Source organism: Xyrauchen texanus, chromosome 6 (assembly GCF_025860055.1).
Source record: "Xyrauchen texanus isolate HMW12.3.18 chromosome 6, RBS_HiC_50CHRs, whole genome shotgun sequence".
NCBI classification, from domain to species: Eukaryota; Metazoa; Chordata; class Actinopteri; order Cypriniformes; family Catostomidae; genus Xyrauchen; species Xyrauchen texanus.
This window is the reverse complement of record NC_068281.1, coordinates 5,132,286-5,144,969: the sequence shown is the minus strand read 5'-3', so window position 1 is coordinate 5,144,969 and position 12,684 is coordinate 5,132,286. Positions and strand designations below refer to the sequence as shown.

Genomic DNA, 12,684 nt, shown 5'->3' with positions numbered 1-12,684 from the left:
TCATTGGTGTATGCATGGGTGAATGAGATGCAGTGTAAAGCGCTTTGAATACCGCTAAGGTTAAAAAGGCGCCATATAAGTGCAGACCATTTACCAATTATAGGATCTCCCACAGTTGTCATCGTTTTCCATAGATTTCATGTAAAGCTTTTCAGTATTTTCAACATTAGGGAAAAGTAACTCATCTCTTCCTATTTGTAAAGGAAGCTGTATGATGTCTCAATTATACTTTTAGATAATAATAAAAAAAAAAAAAGTACAATGAACAAGTCTGGAAATGTGTGCATTTCTTTATGTACATGAATTAAAAATCAATATGTGGTCCATGAAATGATCACATACTATCTAGTTAGTTTAGAAGAACAATTAGAGATTTATTGCTTAAGCTTTGAATTAGCAGACATTACTTGCACTTTGATACTATGGAATTAAATGTTATAAGTAACATATTAACATTAATTGAATGAAGGAACTGTAGGTTCTATAATTTCATTCTATTTATAGGTATGTTAAAAATATTAATATCATGAAATAAAGTTCTTCAGTATTTGTAGATAATTTTTTCACATGTTTCTATGGTATACTGGAAAACAATGATAAGTGTTTCATGAGGTTTTAAAGGCTTTTATTGACAAAAACATTCAATATATGCAAAGAGTCAATATTTACAGTGTTGATCCTTGTTCTTCATAACCTCTGCAATTCTCTCTGGCATGCTGAATATCAGCTTCTGGGCCAAATCCTGACTGATGGAGATCCATTCTTGAATTATTAATGCTAGTGATCACAATTTGTGGGCTTCTGCTTGCCCACTCGCCTTTTGAGGATTGACCACAGGTTCTCAATGGGATTAAGATCCGGGGAGTTGCCTGGCCACAGATCCAAAATGTCCATGTAATGATCTCCGAGCCACTTCATTATTACTCTTGCCTTGTGACACGGTGCTCCATCATGCTGGAAAATGCACGGATCATCACCAAATTGCTCCTGGATCGTTGGGAGAAGTTGCTCTTGCAGGACGTTTTGATACCATTCTTTGTTCATGGCAGTGTTTTTGGGCAGAATTGTGAGAGAGCCCACTCCCTTGGATGAAAAGAAACCCCACACATGGATGGTCTCAGGATGCTTCACTGTTGGCACGACACAGGACTCATGGTAGCGTTCACCTTTTCTTCTCCGGACTATCGATTTTCCAGATGTCCCAAACAGTCAAAAGGGGGCTTCATCAGAGAAAATAACTTTGCACCAGTCTTCTGCTGTCCAATCCTTTTACTTCCTGCAGAATTTCAGTCTGTCCTTGATGTTTTTCTTGGAGAGAAGTGGCTTCTTTGCTGCCCTTCTTGACACCAGGCCATTGTCCAAAAGTCTTCGCCTCACTGTGCATGCAAATGCACTCACAACAACCTGCTGCCAATATTGAGCAAACTCTGCAATGTTTGTGACACGATTCCATAGCTGACTCCTCCGGAGGAGACGGTCCTGGTGCTTGCTGGACACTCTGGGACATCTTGAAGCCTTCTTCACTGCAGTTGAACCTCTTTCCTTGAAGTTCTTGATGATCCGGTAAATGGTTCTTTCAGGTGCAATATTCTTTGCAGCAATTTCCTTGCATGTGAGGCCATTTTGATGCAAAGCGATGATGGCTGCACAGTCTTTCTTTAGAGGTAACATTGCTAACAAGAACACAATGATTGGAAGCACTTCTTCCCTCCTTTTATAGCAATCAGTCTGCTCTTATAATCCAATCAGAATGATAGAGTGATTTCACCTGACTAGTACTCGTTCACACTTTCCCAAGTGCTGCTGATATGATTAGTGAAATTATGTTAGTTGGTCAGTATTTTTTTGTGATGAAGTTAATTTTTTTTGTCCAATTAAGCTTTTTGCAATTATTTAAAATGCATCTGATCACTCTGCACAATAATCTAGAAACAATGTGAATCAACACCACAACTCAAGCAGAAAAAAATTGCAAAACAAAATTTATGTCACTGCCAATACTTTTGGCCACGGCTGTACTATAGTATTAACTTTCCATTCAAAAAAAAAACACAATGTACATGATTTGTTAACTTTTTAATGAAAATCTGCTGTGTGAGACTAGAAATGCCAGGGAGAAGAATATTTGTGAGATAAAGATTGCTTTAAAACTATAATATTGTGCATAATCTGAGCTTGTGTCGCTATCAAAAGGGCACGCATGCGCTGACAACCTCTGAAACTTACTGACATTTACCTGAAATAAACTAATCCTGGGACATACCTGCTCCAGAGCACCCCCCAACTACTCAACTGACAACTACTCTACCTAGATGACACACACTCGTATACAAATAAACCTTTAACCACATTTGATACACAGAGCAGTGACTTTCCACACCAGCAGAGAGACAGGAGTACCAGCAACAGGTGAAACTTAAAATCTCAGTTAGGAATCTGTTTTATAAAAAAGAATCAAAATCAAACATTTGTCTCCCATTTACAAAAATGATCAGCCCAATGCGCTTTTCTGTCTCTGTAATACTGCAGATTAGTGCTGTAAGTTTACATTCATTCATTCATTACAAGGATAGCAGTGCTGTTAATCCAAATGTAATGTTATGATTTTGATTTAGAATCAGTTTATAGTTTGTTCTATCCTCTCCCTGAATAGTATTACTGCAGAAGACTCCAAACGAAGCAGTGTGAACAGCTCAGGTTCTGATGGCTCTCTGCTTACCGTGGACTTGAAGCACTTTAAGGCCATCTGGAATGAGAAGGTTTATCAGAACAGAGAGCGGTGGAAGACACAGGCAGCTAAAGGTGAGAGTGCACAAGCAGCTAATGATATATGTTGTTAACTAAAACATCCTCCAACAGGACTGTTTGCATAGTGGAACTCAACAGCAACAAGACATAGTGTGAAATTATTTAATTTTTTCCCCAGAAGTCCACTGTCAATTGTAAGGAGCCCCGCACCCAATAGTCATAATTCATTTTCCATGCACTCTCTTTATTGTTTTGTAAATCAATATAGAAAACTCTTGCCACATTTTTTGCACGTGAATTCATAGAGAATAATGCGTCTCCCGCTGTGTGTTTGATAACAGAGACTGAGGAGAAGGCCAAACGGGAGATGGAGGAACAGCAGGAAGCAAAAGCAGAGAACCAGGAGCAAAAAAAAGACTCTGAGTCATCAGAACCGAAGCAAGACGGGGTGGGACAGAACAACCCAGAGCCAGGGGGGATAAACGGGCCTTCTGAAGAAAGCCCCCATACTAACAATCCAGATGTAGATAAAGGAGACCAGAAATTCCACAACGGTACGTGTTTGTTTTGATGAATAGCGCTGTTTTGAGGTGGTATTGCATACAAAATAAAAGAAATATGATTGTTATCAGTAGAGGTTGCAAATTGAAGGGGATCTAGAAAGTGTCCAGTGATGTCCTTCAGGTGGGCCAACACCAGTCTCTCAAATGACTTCATGACCACAGACATCAGGACTACGGGTCTGTAGTCATTAAGTCCTGTGATTTTGGGTTTCGTTGGGACAGGAAAGATGATTGAGCATTTGAAGCAGCATAGGACTTCACACTGCTCCAGTGATCTATTGAAGATCAGTGTGAAGATGAGGGCCAGCTGGTTAGCACAGGATTTTAGACACATGGGTGAAACACCATCGGGGCCCTTTACTTTACTTTTCTTTTGTTTTATGGAAGACACGGCACACCTCCTCTTCACAGATCTCAAGTGCAGGTTGAGTAGCAGTAGGGGGGTTGCCGAAGGTGTTGGTGCTTGTGTGACGTGAAGGTCAGAGTGGGTGTGGGCTGTGAGATTGAGCCTTTCAAATCTACAGTAGAACGCATTCAGCTCGTCAGACAGTTGTTGGTTTCCTACAGTGTTGGGGGATGGAGTCTTGTATTTAGTAAGTTGTTTCAGGCCACTCCACACCGATGCAGGGTCGTTAGCTGAAAACTTGTTTTTCAGCTTCTCAGAGTAGCTGCTTTTAGCCACTCCGATTACCTTATTCAGTGTGTTCCTGGCCTGATTGTACAAGATTTTATCCCCACTTCTTTAAGCATCCTCTTTTGCCTGACGAAGCTGCCTGAGTTTTGCTGTAAACCATGGTTTATCATTTGTTATATGTTAAATAAGTCCTAGTAGAAATGCACATATCCTCACAGAAACTGATATATGATGTCACAGTATCCGTGAGCTCGTCCGGATTGGTGTCTGCAGTCTCAAATACACTTCAATCAGTGCAGTCAAAGCAGGCTTGTAGTTTCAGCTCTGCTTCATTAGTCCAGCTCTTTACAACAGGTTTAGCAGATTTTCATTTCTGCCTGTAGTTTGGAAGAAGATGAAGCAGACTGTGATCAGAGAGTTCCAAAGCTGCTCGAGGGACATATCGATATGCATCCTTCATTGTTGTGTAGCAAAATGATCCAGTATATTTCTGTCTCTGGTGGGGCATGTAATGGGCTGTTTGTATTTGGGCAGTTCACCAGTGAGGTTTGCTTTGTTAAAATCCCCAAGAATAATAATAACTGGGTCCTGGTGTTGTTGTTCCATTCTGTGATTTAATCAGCCTGCTGTTGCAGCACTGCATTCATGCACACATGTGGAGGAATATAAAAACTCACCAGAATAAATGAGGCGAGTAGAAAAGCTTATAATTAATAAAGAGGAGCTTCCAAATTAGGACAGCACATCTTTAAAATTGTTACATCTGTACACCAACTTTCAATGATATAAAAATTACACCGCCTCTGGTTTTCCCCTGACAGTTCAATGCTATTATGCTATTATTTAAGTTGACTGATATATTTTCTCTATTCAACTGAATCGGTGAATCTCTGATCTCTCTGAACAGGAGAGGTGTCTGAGACCGAATCACCAGCAGACGAAGATGAGAAATCGCTTAAAGGCAAATATTTACACATCTATTCTGTTGTTGTTTTGCTACATAAAAGTGATTGTTGTATTCCCATGCTCAAGTCTCTTTTCCAGTTATTCTAAATGATTTGTAATGTTCTTTTAACAGAAACTGAAACTGCCTAAAGTGATTTACAGTGGACCCTTGTCCAAAGGACAATAATCAGAACTGAAGGTGCACAGCGGCCTCTAGTGGACACAGCTAAAGCTTACATTACTTTGTGTTTGGCCTCTTTTCTCTCCAAAATATTTGCTACAGGATCTCTTTTGACTTTTAAAGACTGATCTTTGACGGCAAAGGATACAACTGACGGCAGAAACCGCCAATGCTTTTGTACAGTCTTAAATCTTTTGATTTAATGAATCAGACCACAACATCCACTCTAAAAGAGCCGGTAAAGAGCCGCATGCAACGGCTGAAAAAAAAAATATGGGGAAATTAGGATTCTTTCTAAAACAACCTTCATTTGTAAATGCTTTTTATGTCTATCGGCATGTGTATGAAGCTCAACTGTGGTTCATATCTAAATGCGGCTTGTGTTAAACTAAAAAACAATCATCCCAGCTTGCATCAGTGATCAATATTCATCCAAATCTGCTTTCTAGCCTGACAACATTGTGATTCAGCTGTTTTAAATGCGCTTTACTTGACACAGAATGATGTATTTCAGCAAACATGCTCTGCTGTAATGACTCATTGTAAGCCTCGTTTGCTAATAGAGGTTGCATATATGAAATCTGGAATGTGTATATGTATTATTATTGTACATTAATATGTCAACGCATAGATCAGAGCTTTTATTATTGAGAAAAGCTGTATGAAGTGGCAGTATTTAAAATCAAGCATGTCTTTGTACAGCTGAGGAGTAGAAAAAGCCTGACTCGACCTGAGATTTTCTTCCCGCTACCTTCAGATGCCTTTCTTTACGTAGTCTTTCTGAAACAGACAGAACTGAAATGTCTTCTACAGGAACACACATGCAGAGAAACTAGCGTTCAGCATAGATAATGTAACTCTTATTAATCATAACCATATCACTGTGCTTTGTCAATTCCTGGATATCACACAAATTCCATCCTTTTTCTGATTTCTTGGTGTTTTTGTGACATTTGCTTGATGTACCTCTGTATTTCATCATACTCCAGTCTATCTATTCTATCTTGTCTGTTACGGCGACCAAACTTTCCTCTGTTCTTCAATCAATTAAACGACAAATGACAAAAATGTATTCGGTTAAATCTCACGAAGGTCACATTACACCCCAAAAAAGAAAAAAAGCAGAAATTATATTTTCCATAATGAAAATCGATGAATATATATATATATATATATGTATATGTATAAATATGTTATTAGGGGTAAAACAATCACATTTATCATTAATGTTCCTTTATTTTCTTTTGGACTTTGAAGTGAAATGTGACCTGGACATGTTCTTGATGGGTTTTGTGTGATTCACCCATTAATAATTTACTTTACACAAATAATCATATTAATTATTAAATTAATCTGTTGTGCTGTTAATATGATTTCTCCGGTCTTTTTCTTCATTGAATGAGTCTGTGTGGATGAGATATGCGATAGACATTGTAAAAATTTATTTTGTGTGTTTGTTTCAAGTTGCTCGCTCTGTATGTATTCTTGTTCTGAGAGTATAAAGTGAGAAACGTTGAGCTTCTAAGCGGTTTTATTTATTTCGTTTTGTTTGTGACTACAAATCCTCTACAATTCGTTCTTACTGCCTCTCACTGGCTTTGGTTTCATGTATATTATTTACTAGCATTATTAGTGTGTATGTCTTGTTATTTCCCGCCATAAGAGCAGTTAATTAATATGTCTTTTGTAATGAAGCAAATTGTCACTTTATTACATTGTGTTACATGGTTGTTGATGATTTTTTTTTTCTTTGTTTACCTCTAAAGCTTCCTGTAGATTCAGACTACATATACGAGATGGTTTCAGTTGACAGGGCAGGTGAATGTGACAGCATGTGCTGAATGATGCTACAGCATGTGCGCGTGTGATTGAATGTGTGCATGTGTGCACTTTGTAAACATTTACACTGTGATTTTTAGTGTATAGCCGTTCCCATGATGTCTGTTTTTGAGCATGACACAGAGAGAGTGGCATCTGCCACTACTGTATATGCCTCTGCACAACCGTGATTCACAATAAACATCAACTTAAAGGGCTCAGAAAAAAAATGTGTTGCTGTTTTTGGGACACACTCTCACTCTCTCTCTCTCTCTCTCTCTCTGTGTGTGTGTGTGTGTGTGTCAATATATTTGTGTGTTCCACATTTTTGAAAATGTATTTACTAATATAGTGGAACATGTTGAAAACCCAACAATTGAGGACATTTTAGGTGGTCCTAAAAAACTGGCTCATAAATCGGCCAAATCTTGTTTATCTTAAAATCTACAGATGTGCACAGGTTTCTGCGAGGGTTAGGTTTAGGAGATATCGTTAACCTGCTATTAAATAAATGGAAGTCTATGAGATGTCCTCAATTACAGTTGAATCCAGAAGTTTACGGTACACTTAACCTGGATTACACCGGGCGCTTCTGCGGCGAGTTCCGGCTCTGACGCGGCCATCGGAGCTGATCGCGGCCACTCTAGTCAATGCTTGTGATTCCACCAGACGCGGCGCGTTTCAAAAGCGGCTCTCTGCTCTGCTTCGCTTAACTGTACGTTCACACCAGAAGCGGCGAGAGCGTCCAAATTCGCTCTGGCTGCCCTGCCTTCGACGCTCAAGGACGCTCGTGGACGCTCTGACGTAGTTGAAATAGGCGGCAACGTTTGTTCAGAATGCTTTGTTTTGTGAACTATATTTAAAGGGGCCGCAATTTAAACATCCAGACATGTCGACCATTTACTTTTTGCCGACCGATCACAAGTAGCGTATATCCTCATGAACTCTTTAAAATGTGAAAATAAGAAATCGATCGATGGCAGAAAGTAATTAAAATTGTAGTTGTTTGTTATCAAAATAAAATACATTTGTAATAATAACTGTGGTCTTGGTCATATATTACAGGGAAACCCGTCACGGCAATAATTTGTTTCTACATTTTATCTTCGGAACGAATGTTTGGTGGGAACCAAAGTTTACACGGTTATGTTCTCTAGACTTCGCTAGAGCGGAGCACTTCTATATTCCAATTGGTTGCTGCCGAACCGCGTCACAGCTCATTACCATAATGTTGACTGCACTTGAACTTCCATCTGACGCCCACGCCGCTCAAGACTCACCGCGTCGCTTCTCGCCGCCGAGAGACGCTGGCTGTCATTGAAAATGAATGACTTCCGGTCGATTTGACGCTCTCGCCGCCTCTGGTGTGAACGTACGGTAAGGGTCTTGTCTATTTTTGACGGACGCCGCGTCCAAGCCGCAAAGTTCAAATTATTGTCAGAACATTCGGTCAATTTCAAAATAAAACGACTCCCTATCGTATTCATAAAAACAATAAAAAATAAAAAAAACACGATTAAACCGGGCAAAAAAAAAAAAAAACCTTTAGTCAACTAACCCATGGTTGAACCCCAAAAATCAAGGAAAAAAAAAATACAAAATCAAAAGGAAGTTACCGTACGTTCACACCAGAGGCGGCGAGAGCGTCAAATCGACCAGAAGTCATTCATTTTCAATGACAGCCAGCATCTCTCGGCGGCGAGAAGCGACGCGGTGAGTCTTGAGCGGCGTGGGCGTCAGATGGAAGTTCAAGTGCAGTCAACATTATGGTAATGAGCTGTGACGCGGTTCGGCGGCAACCAATTGGAATATAGAAGTGCTCCGCTCTAGCGAAGTCTAGAGAACATAACCGTGTAAACTTGAGCATCGAAGGCAGGGCAGCCAGAGTGAATTTTGACGCTCTCGCCGCTTCTGGTGTGAACACACAGTTAACGTCGGACAGGCAAAGTGTTGTTTGTTGATCACGTGATCTCACCAATATAGCTGCCTCGCAGCGGTCCGCCTCTGAAATACTCCCGGTGGGGTATGACCGCACGTGCAGGACGGAACTATACCTCGTCGGACCCGGAAAATGCTGCAGAAGCGTGTAATCCAGGCTTTAGGTTGAAGTCATTAAACACAGTTTTTAACTAGTCCACAGATTTCATATTAGCAAACTATAATTTTGGCAAGTCGATTAGGACATCTACTTTGTCAGAAGTATACGCTAAAGTAACTGTGTCTTTAAGCAGCTTGGAAAATTCCAGAAATGTATGTCAAGCATTTAGGCAATTAGCCAGTTAGCTTCTGATAGGCTAATTGGATGTGTAGATGTGGATGTATTTTAAGGCCTACCTTCAAACTCAGTGCCTCTTTGCTTGACATCATGGGAAATCAAAAGAAAAATAACTGTGGACCTCCACAAGTCTTGTTCATCCTTGGGAGCAATTTCCAAATGCCCAAAGGAACCACGTTCATCTGTAGGCCTACATACAATAGTATGCAAGTATAATCACCAAGGGGCTGCGCAGCCATCATACCACTCAGGAAGGAGACGCATTCTGTCTCCTAGAGATGAACGTACTTTGGTGTGACAATTGCAAATCAATCCCAGAAAAACAGCTAAATGACCTTGTGAAGATGCTGGAGGAAACCGGTAGACAAGTATCTATATCCACAGTAAAATGAGTCCTATATCGACAAAACCTGAAAGGCTGCTCCGCAAGGAAGGAGCCATTGCTCCAAATCTGCAATAAAAAAAGCCAGACTACAGTTTGCAAGTGCACATGGGGACAAAGATCTTACTTTTTGGAGAAATGTCCTCTGGTCTGATAAAACAAATATTGAACTGTTTGGCCATAATGACCATCGTTATGTTTGGAGGATATAGGGTTGCAAGCCGAAGAACACCATCCCAACCGTGAAGCATGGAGGTGGCGGCATCATGCTGTGGGGGTGGTTTGCTGCAGGAGGAACTGGTGCAATTCACAAAATAGATGGCATCATGAGGAAGGAAAATTATGTGGATATACAACATCCACATCCCACTGGGAATGTGATGAAAGAAATAAAAGCTGAAATAAATAATTCTCTCTACTATTATTCTGACATTTCACATTCTTAAAATAAAGTAGTGATCCTAACTTACCTTAAAAAGGTAATCTTTAAATGTCAGTAATTGTGAAAATCTTAGTTTAAATGTATTTGGTTAAGGTGTATGTAAACTTCTGACATCAACTGTACTGTATATAGTGAAACAAACCTGTGTTTGTGTGTATAACTTAAAGATCTATCAGGAAGACACGCAGGCTTGAGTGAAGTTTGAGATGCCATTTATTTGATAGATGTAACACTGGAGGTAATGTCTCTCTCTTTGGCGTAGGCCCCATCCGGCAGTCCGAGGGAGTTGTACCCGGAACCGTCATGTCCTTCCGGAGATAGGAGGCAGGGGCGAGGAGCCTACCCCCCTGTGGGACAGGGCTGAACTGGTGGTGGTGGGGAGGTGGAGGTTGCAGTGTTAGCACACCAAAACAGCAATGTGATAGATTGTGAGCGGACTTATAAAGCAATGGCTTACAATTATAATAGCTTTGGCTAGGAATTACCCAGCTAATGGTGTGATGATGTACAGCTGCTGGTCTTCCCGCTAGAACTACGCTCCACTTCCATGAATAGCTCACCCAAAAATGACAATTCTCTCATTATTCACTTACCCTGATGCCATTCCAGACGTGTATGATTGTCTTTCTTTAGCAGAACACAAATAACTAAAACATTCACATTTAGGCAGCATAAAAGTAATCCAAACAACTCCAGTAGATTACTTTTATGCTGCCTAAATGTGACTTTTGGACCATCAAAGATATGGCACACATTTACTTGCATTAAAAGGACCTGACATAGCTCAATCTTCTAAAAATCTTTATTAGTGTTCTGCTGAAGAAAGACAGTCATACACATCTGGGATGGAATGAGGGTGAGTAAATGATGAGAAGTTACTGACAGCATGCCAGGCTTTTTAAGATTTGAGAAGGCAAGTTGCAAATAACACAGAAAATTCCTTTTAAGGTGTGCATCTAAAACCAGCCACAAGATGTCACTACTGTCATTGTAAGAGAACAGATTTTCTGTAAGGAATATGGTGTGTGTGAAAGACTGTCTGGGCTTGTGTGTTGTTCTCTTTCTGTCTATCTCACTGAAGTGCATTCTTTAATCTCCAAGATTTGTCAGAGTTGATTGATTTTATTTTTTTACTTGGTGGAACAGCAGGTGAGCAGTTCAATCTCTCTGGAACATCTACCAACTCATCCTTCGTGTAAAAGAGACAGCATAGAGTTATTGATTAACATACACCAGTAGTGTGCAGTCTGCATGTTCCACAGTTTGCTTTAAACCTTTAAATCAAACATATTGACTGAGAGAGTTCGTATTGGTTTTGTACCAGCATTGGGCCTGAAATACAAGCTTCCATCTGTTTTTACATCACAGATTTTAATTTAAAATGACATGTGTGTTTCATACATAAAAAACAGCACAAACAAGAACTCTCGAGACAGAAACATAGCACCTCAGTTACACCATATTCAGTTTTCGCAGCAAACATGTCAAAGCGAAAATGATCATCGGGGCATCTAAGCAGGTGTGCGCACACATCACATGACATACATCTGTGTCTGAGTTTTTAAGAGTCCCTATCTACCTCCATATTACAACTGGGTCGTGTTTGTTATGCAGTACCCTTAACACTTATTAACAATGATTGTGCTTGTATTGCAATTTAAGGAAGTATTTCTGTACCAGACTTCAGCAATATGCTCAGGTCAAGCTCAGGCACTCAATGTCAGGCACTTCATTCTTTACTCAATGACAAGAATATTAACAAGATGGAAAACAACAGTATGGACATTAAGAGCTGATGTTAGCAACTGTGCATTTAGGGATTGAGAGTTAGTTTCCATGAATGTGTTCATTTAAATGAAATGTTCATATAAAATTCACTTCTCTGTTGACTTAATTTTTGTCAAACGAAATGGACTGTATTTTACAGTCCTGTTTCCTAAAGGTCAGCGTATTGAAGCTCAGTTTTCCAATAGGAATATTGTAATTAAGAGCGAGTCGCCATTGCAACAGGCCATATGCTGTGCTATCTGAAGAATATTGCAGAAGCAAAGGTGTCAAAGTAAGTGTTGCCCGGAAGGTTTTCGTATTTTTTTTTTTTTTTTTGTCATTTATTTAAATGTAATGTTTCTGGTTCATCTCTGGCATGCTGTTGATTACCTCAGACAATACCTTCGATTGGTATTTATTTTTACAAATAAGCAGTGGAAGTCTATGGGGCAAGGCATTCTGGAGGATTTAAAAGAAGAAATGTGCAGCTCTATTTTTTTTAAGTGTATTTTTAAAGGGATAGTTCACCCCAAAAATGAAAATTCTCTCATCATTTACTCAACCTCATGCCACCCTAGATGTTTGTAACTTTCTTTATAACACAGAACACAAATTAAGATTTTTAGCATAATATATCAGCTGTTGATCCTCACAATGCAAGTGAATAGTGACCAGAACTCATAAGGTCCAAAAAGCTAATAAAGGCAGCATAAAAGTAATCCATAAGACTCCAGTGGTTAAATCCATGTCTTCTGAAGTGATATGGTAAGTGTGGATGAAGAACAGATCTATATCTAAGTCCTTTGTTATGTAAATCTACATTTTCACTTTTACTTTAACATTCAGGTGTGGTAGTGACTTTCACATTCAGCCACCTACTGGTCAGGGCTGGTCAAAGGTGGTGATTGATAGTGAAGAAGGACTTACAT

The 12,684-nt window shown here is 39.7% G+C and overlaps 1 protein-coding gene across 2 annotated transcripts in view; it reads left to right on the top strand.

Annotated features, from left to right (window-relative positions):
- Positions 1-7,101, top strand: part of LOC127645652 (dual specificity calcium/calmodulin-dependent 3',5'-cyclic nucleotide phosphodiesterase 1C-like) — a 73,991-nt gene extending 66,890 nt beyond the window's left edge. For both annotated transcript variants that reach the window (XM_052129327.1, XM_052129328.1), the window contains 4 exons: positions 2,654-2,802; positions 3,090-3,302; positions 4,853-4,906; positions 5,024-7,101. In XM_052129327.1, coding sequence (XP_051985287.1) covers positions 2,654-2,802; positions 3,090-3,302; positions 4,853-4,906; positions 5,024-5,040 — 433 coding nt within the window. In that variant the 3' untranslated portion in view covers positions 5,041-7,101. The remainder of the gene's footprint in view (positions 1-2,653; positions 2,803-3,089; positions 3,303-4,852; positions 4,907-5,023) is intronic.
- Positions 7,102-12,684: the final 5,583 nt, after the last annotated feature.